General features: G+C 36.0%; 1 protein-coding gene across 1 annotated transcript in view; it reads left to right on the top strand.

Annotated features, from left to right (window-relative positions):
- Nucleotides 1-3,230, top strand: part of LOC108513728 (alpha-mannosidase 2-like) — a 28,354-nt gene extending 25,124 nt beyond the window's left edge. Inside the window, exon 6 of the mRNA XM_017849591.1 lies at nucleotides 2,990-3,230. Within this exon, the coding sequence (XP_017705080.1) occupies nucleotides 2,990-3,035 (46 nt within the window). The 3' untranslated portion in view covers nucleotides 3,036-3,230. The remainder of the gene's footprint in view (nucleotides 1-2,989) is intronic.
- The last annotated feature ends 4,418 nt before the right edge of the window (nucleotides 3,231-7,648 follow it).

Raw genomic sequence — 7,648 nt, forward strand, 5'->3', positions numbered from 1 at the left:
GTGTCATCAAAGGTCCAGGCTGCTTTTACCTGTTAGCTCTGCCACTGTTCACCTGTGACTCTTGTTTCTTGTAAACTCAGGATTGTTCCTGCTTCTACATACATTACATTTGTGTTTCGTCCAGATAGAGGGATGAGCAAAGGATGAAGGTCTTGGCAGTTGGGATAAACTGAGGACTCAGTAACTTTCTCAGAATTTCCACATACTGGAATTCTAATTACATGTCATTGTTCAGAACTATGCCACATGTCAGCATCTAGCATGGTGAAACAGTTTTTTGTTGTTGTTCATTTTGATTTTGTTTTTTAAGCTATGACTGTTGCCATCCCAAATAAAATAGACTTTCTGTCAGTAAAGGAGAAAGTGGTAATGGTTGTTGGGTTGGAAGGAGCAGCATCTGCAAATTAGATTCATTAACTAGATCAAAGAGCAGCTACCAGATTTTCTATCAGCTACTCTTCCTTGCTCACTTCAGCTCAGGGACTGGAGTTGTGTTCTGAACACTTTAGGAGCAGGTCTATACTGAATAAATCAGTAATGGTGGTTAGAAATTTCTTTAAAACGTGTTCTCAAGACTTAGCAGTTAGGTAGGAAAATCATAGCAAACACAATGAAACTGAAAAATTTTCTGCATATTCTAAAACCAAAACATAATTAGATGCTGCAAAATTAAAAATTTAAAGAGATATAGAAAAACTCATAAAACAAGAGCATATATATCCAGTTGGGATTTGGGGTATTTAAATATTAAGAAAACAGAATATTTATTCTTAAACATTTCCTATTTCTTTGTAGGACTATGTGGGCCTATGTTAAAATATAGTTCCTTTTTCTTTGATTCATACATACATTCATTCATTCAATGACAGATTTACTTTGTATTTCTGTCTTGGGCAGCACTGTACTGGTATGTGTTCATATTTTGTTGCCTCTTTCATTTCTTCTTGATTCTTTCTTGCTCAGAACCTACACAGGCAAGGTCTCTTTTCTAACTGACCTGTAACTTATACTGTGCTGTGTAGACTGCCCATAAGACAAACCCTCAGTGCCTTACCTGAAATCTTCAGGGGTAGATGCATGTGAGGGTTCAGAATTCATTTTAATTTTAGGAAAGTACGGTGCATGTGTGGCATATTATTGCAGAGTCTGCTTTGAAATTTCTGAATGTTCTGAACAAATGGGATAAATAAAGATTCTATAAAGCTTCATGTCAGTTCTGTTTAGATTTACCACCAAATGAGTTATAAAAAAGCTTTTGACTTTTCAGAGCTTTTGGATTTCACAGTTTAGAGATTATAGATATGTAGAGTATTGGATTGGGAGAATTATGAAATTGCTTAAAATAATTAGTAAGCTTCCTAAAAAGATGCATTATAGCAGAAACCATTTTGACTCTTCTAAATGGCATTGATGGTTACTATCATCCATGCTTGGGTGCCTCAGCTTTTCTTTGTTCTGATTCCCATCATTTCAAAAATCTGTTCAAAAATGTCTGTCTCTCAAGAAATCTTTGCTAGCTGAGCAGTGCTCTTCACCCTTTTGTACCACATTCTCTAAACATGTAGGTGTTTAGGTGTTGACTGTTTTTTTCTTGCAAGAATTCATTCCTTGACTTTACTGAGTGTTTTAGCTTCCTAATTATACTTCAAGCTTCCCTCGTCATCAGAATTCATTTTTTCAGAAAATTTATCATTCTATTCTTGCATCTCCTAAAATAATACTTTTTACAATTCTTGCATCAGGCAGTTTAAAGTTTATGATAGGCTACCTAATACAATATAATTAAATATATATTTTTACTGTCATTTAGAAGTTTGAAGAAAAATGTTTGTCATTAGGCTATTACCAGTCTCACACATTGATTTTTAAGTGATACACAGTGTGGGATTTTGCCTCAGTGCTTTAACAGCATAGGATTTTAAATTAAATCATTCTTTTCTTCAATTTCACATGAACTGTAAAAGAATCTTCCTTACCAGGCCCTTATAATTTAGTCTGCTGTGATTTTGTTTTTAGGTACAAAATTCTTTCAGATTTTATTTGTGAAAGTGATTAAACAGATAGATTGCATTTAAACTTCTATTTTTTATTTTTATTTCTTGAGAAATAAGGGCAGAGTAGCTTAGTGTTCAGAGACCACCTGCTAATTGCCTGGTTAGTCTGTGTTTTAATAGATTTTTTATTTATATTTTAAGTCGGACTTTTTAAATTAATTGCGTGGTTCTAGTTTATTGTCAGAATATTATACAATGAATTCAGTTTACAAAGTGTGTTTTAATTGTGTTTTTTGTGTGGTAAGATTAAAGTTATTTTGCTTGTTTCTTATAAATAACATCTTCATCCATCAAGGACCATAATCAGGAAAATGCAGAAGATAGGGAGGAAAAACAGGTGCTCATATATATAGAATTATGATGAGATATTTTGGTATATTAAAATATGAAGGCAGAATTGGCATGGGAAGTACCACATATAATGGATAAAGGATTATATTAATTTCTAGTTAAGATATTTGGAAATACATAACTGTATGTAACTGAAGAAAAACTTTGAAAAGAAGATGAGGTAGTATCAAAGAATAGCTGGCATTAGTTTTGGTGTGTTTGCTAGATAATATAAATTTTGAATGATTCTGTTTTGCTATTGCTGTAGCACCAACATTTGAAGTTGTATAAAGTATTATGAAAATGTTAAAGTAAACTAAGTATCTGGAGTATGAGTGATTTTTTGAAAATGATTTCTATTGGAGTGGGAGTAATTGATGGTTACGTGAGATTCCTTCAGTAGCTTATTGTTTTCAGTTTCTTGCAAACTTAGTTCTCTGTCCACTTTCCATTTCTTTTCCTCCCGGTGGCCATCATGTCTTCTGAAATAGTAACATAAAGCTAATTATTAACCCAAAACAGTTCAGAACATAAACTAAAGTGATGTGGCATATTTCAAAGTCTTCCACTCTTCTGAACTAGATTTTTTTTCCTTCTAAATGCAGATTAATAAAGCGTGCACAACAAGAGGAACAAGGAAAAGGATTTTAGTGAAGGTATCCTGATCCTGAAAAAGTCAGGGAGGGCTTCAAGCCCATCTTGGACTTCAGAACACTTCACAACTTTGTGGTAAAAGAAACATCTTAAATAGAGCCTTTGGACTTATTTATTTCGTCCTTATTCAGAGAGTAGCACTTTATTTTTATTTTTTATAGGCAAGACAATTGTGTGTGAAATCGGGTTACTTTTCAAACTGAAACATACCTGGGTTTCAGATTTGTTGTAGGCACTTAGTATATACTCAAAATATTACAGGTAGTTGGTTGGCTTGTGTGTTTTTCTTTGAAATGTGTTCTTTTATCCCTTGTGACATTGTGTTTGCGTTCACCGTGAGTGATGTTTTCTCTAGTGTTTTGTACCTTTAATCGGTTCATTGGGTTGTATAGTAGGGAGTCTTCCCTAGGACCAATATTGTTTCTAAAAATACTTTGAAAGTAGAAAGTGGTTTGTGTTTTATTGTTTTCATATTTTTTACCAGTTATATCATGGCTTACTAATGGGAAGAGATGTAGCCCTAGTAAAAATTTGTTGTTTCCTCCTCTGTTCACCTGGAAACCTCACACAGGATAGATTTCATTTGTCAACACAGATACAGAAAGTGAATACAAACATCTTTGCCATTTCTGTCCTAAACAACAAAACAGTCTTATTTTACTGTGTTAACTTTTTAAGGTCTTTTTTATTTGTGAAAATTAGGTTGTTTATGTACTATGTGTTCTTCCAAAGTTACAGAGTTATATTCGTTGGAGGAATGAAATTTTCTTCCAGTAGATGAAAATTATATTTTGATTGAACATCATTCCTTATGCAGTCACCCATAAATATAATGTCTTTTGCTGTTTTTTCAGAAAATGGCTACAGATGTGATTTCTGAATTGACAAGGAAATAGAACATCTTAATGTTTTAGGTAAAACAGATGGTATTTTTGTTTTAGGCAAAACTCTCTGAGTGAAAGCAACTTAATTCGTGACAAGACTCTTGGGGTCAGCCAATTTATATACAATTTGTGTTTGTTTCTTTTTGCTGCTTTAATATCAAAAGTTTTAGAATACTTGGAATATTTATTCTTTTGTTGACTTTACTATTTTCTGTTGTGTACTGGAAATAGTTGTAAAATGTTTCAAACTTAAAAATTATAAGTCCACATATTTATTCTGCTTCGGTTATATTTATGGTCTTAGAAGTGCTTTTTGCATTGTGAGATGTCCCTGAAATTTGTAGTTCTACTTTTGAGGGTTAACATTTTCATTTGTAGCTTTGAGTTGCATTTGCAACTACAAATTCTGTGGACATTGATGCCAACTCTGTTATTTCTATGTCATTGAACTCTAGGCAGATCTCCCTGTCAGATGCCTGGAGTTTCTGGAGCACAGTGTTGTGAAGGGAGCCTTGCGTTGAGAGTTAGGGGACTGATTCTAGCCCCATCTTTGTCACCAACCAGCTCATATTTTTGGAACTTCAGTTTCATTTGCTTTCTATATTTGGCGGGAGTGTTAAATAGGTAATCCCCGAGGTCACATCCAGTTAACATTGGGTTTTCTTGTCTAAGTATTAATCATTTATAAAGTATTCATTTGGATAAACACCAGGAAAGAAAGTTTTGAGGAAGAGACTACTCTGAACAATAACCAAGTGTTTCCAGTAACTGGTACATAAGATAAAGAATCTGTCTTCCAAAATATCTCCAGTATTCCAAAATGAAGACTATTATGTAGCAAATTTTCTTTTTACTACCTCTTACAGAAATTCAGAACTGAGTAGTGAAAGAACCGCTTGTGTTGTCATCATAGCAACCAAGGGAAGTAGCCTAATCCTCACCTCCAGGAAACATCCTTTACTCCAGTCTTGCCACTGCAGGTGGGGAGGCTTTGGAGTGAAGGTTCTCTGCTGGGGTGAATATAGAGCAGTCTGATAAGACTGTGTTCAGAGAGACAGGGGGAGGGTAGTGGGATTCTGAGTGCTCCAGTTGCTGCATCAGTGCTTCTAGCACATGCACCCTGACTGCCTTACCCACTGGAGGGAGACAGCAGGTCACCTTCCCTGCCCCTGCCTGCCTGACTAATTGAGTTTGAATCCTGGCTGTACCATTTCAATGGCTACATAACCATGAGTGGGATACAGAACCATTCTATGCTTCTGTAAAATAGGCTTGTAAAGTAACTGTTTGCTCAGCACTGTTTTAAGGCTAATTAAGTGCTAGCTGTTGGTATTATTATCATCATAGTTGCTATAATTACCATAACATCAGAAAAACTCTGCCAGTAGCTAAGTCATTTACTTAAAGATAGCAAAAATATTCATTTAATACAATTTTATATTTGACTTACTGCTTTGTCTATTAGTATTATAAACAAACATAACTCTGCCCATCTGTCCAAGTAATATTTTCTTTTTTCTTTTTTTTTTTTTTTTAAGACGGAGTCTCGCTCTGTCGCTCTGGCTGGAGTGCAGTGGTGCAATCTCGGCTCGCTGCAAGCTCCACCTCCTGGGTTGACGTCATTCTCCTGCCTCAGCCTCCTGAGTAGCTGGGACTACAGGCGCCCGCCACCACGCCCAGCTAATTTTTTGTATTTTTACTAGAGACGGGGTTTCACTGTGTTAGCCAGGATGGTCTCAATCTCCTGACCTCGTGATCCGCCCACCTCAGCCTCCCAAAGTGCTGGGATTGCAGGCGTGAGCTACCACTCCCGGCCGCCAAGTAATATTTTCTAACATATAGCTTTCTAGAATATTTACTTAATAATATCATATTTTCCTTGCCATTCTTAGTTTAGAAACTAAGAATTTATTAGTATTATTTTGTGGAATTCTTGCATTTGAGGAGAATAAGGTATTTGCAGAAATTGCTTAGTTNCCTGGGATGACGTCATTCGCCTGCCTCAGCCTCCTGAGTAGCTGGGACTACAGGCGCCCGCCACCACGCCCAGCTAATTTTTTGTATTTTACTAGAGACGGGGTTTCACTGTGTTAGCCAGGATGGTCTCAATCTCCTGACCTCGTGATCCGCCCACCTCAGCCTCCCAAAGTGCTGGGATTGCAGGCGTGAGCTACCACTCCCGGCCGCCAAGTAATATTTTCTAACATATAGCTTTCTAGAATATTTACTTAATAATATCATATTTTCCTTGCCATTCTTAGTTTAGAAACTAAGAATTTATTAGTATTATTTTGTGGAATTCTTGCATTTGAGGAGAATAAGGTATTTGCAGAAATTGCTTAGTTGCCAACAGCAATTTTAGGTACTGCGGTCATACTGTTTTGTGAAGGACAACTTTATATTTGCATTTGATCATGCAACATGCTTGTTTACCTTCCTTTTGAATCTAGGTTCATAATATTTTTGTCCATGATTTTAAGAATGATTTCTCCTAAATATAGAGAAAGGTGTGAAATAAACTTTCATGTGTTAGGAAGGTTGGGTAGCATTTACGGACTACTATATCTAAGTAAAATTCTAATTTTTATTGCTGAGAGAGTGTTCTGTACCTTAGTGTTGAATTTTTTTTTTCTTGTTAGAGCAGGCCATATTTGTTACTTAACCAGCTAGTAGCTTCCAGAAACCATCATTTAAAATTTTTCCCTTGCGAATACAGGAGAGAGGGCAAAGGGCTAGACCCACTTCATTTAATCTTTGCTTGGTCCCAGTTCCAAGGACCCCAAGCTCTTCTTGCTTGTTACTCTTTGCCCACCTCCTTCCTGTTTTCCAGGACTCAGAATTTTCTTTTTATATATCCTTGGTGGTATGAAACTGGAAGTTAGTCCTCATTTTCAACAGGAATAGTGTAACCTGGTGTATTAGTTTCCTGTTGCCGCTCTAATAAATTACCAACAAACTTAATTCTAGTAAAAAACACACAAATGTATTGTCTTATAGTTTTTGGGGTCAGAAGTTCAAGATCATTTTCACTGGATTAACAAAATGTTGGTAGGGCTGTTTCCTTCTGGCGTCTCTGAGGGGAGAATCATTTCTTTGCCTTTGCCTTTTCTAGAGATGACCTGCATTCCTTGGCCTGTGGTCCCTTCCTTGTACATCCCATCCACTTGCTTCTGTTGTCACATTATCTTCTTCTCTGTTGGATCATCCCTCTAATAAGGACCCTTGAAAATACATTGGGCCCACCTAGAAAGCCTAGAATGAGCTCCCCATACCATGAGCTATAATTTAATCACATCTGCAAAGTGTTTTCTGCTGTATAAGGTAGCATTCATAGGTTTTGGAATTAGGACATGGACATCTTGGGGTCATTATACTCCCTATCATACCTGGAAATCTGATTTTTAAATTTCCAGTGGAAAAATTGATCTATCTGTTTTCACCTTTCCTGCCTAGGCTATCAACTTGAAGCTATCTACTTCGTCTTCCTGCTTTGAGCCTTCACCTCTTAAGTTCTTTCTCCACCTGGCAACTAGAAGTAGGTGTTAAAAAGGAAAATTTGACCATGTTAAACCTTTCCATCAACTTCACAAAAAGCTCCAAGCTCCTTGTAATGACTAAAAGACAACCCACTCGCCACTATGACTTGAGTTTTATCTCCTTTTCTAACTTCATATAATTGCATTTTATTTTATTTTATTTTATTTTTTTCTTTTTTTTTTTTTTTTA

The sequence above is a fragment of the Rhinopithecus bieti genome, unplaced genomic scaffold (assembly GCF_001698545.2).
Source record: "Rhinopithecus bieti isolate Rb0 unplaced genomic scaffold, ASM169854v2 scaffold_2465, whole genome shotgun sequence".
Classification (NCBI taxonomy): Eukaryota; Metazoa; Chordata; class Mammalia; order Primates; family Cercopithecidae; genus Rhinopithecus; species Rhinopithecus bieti.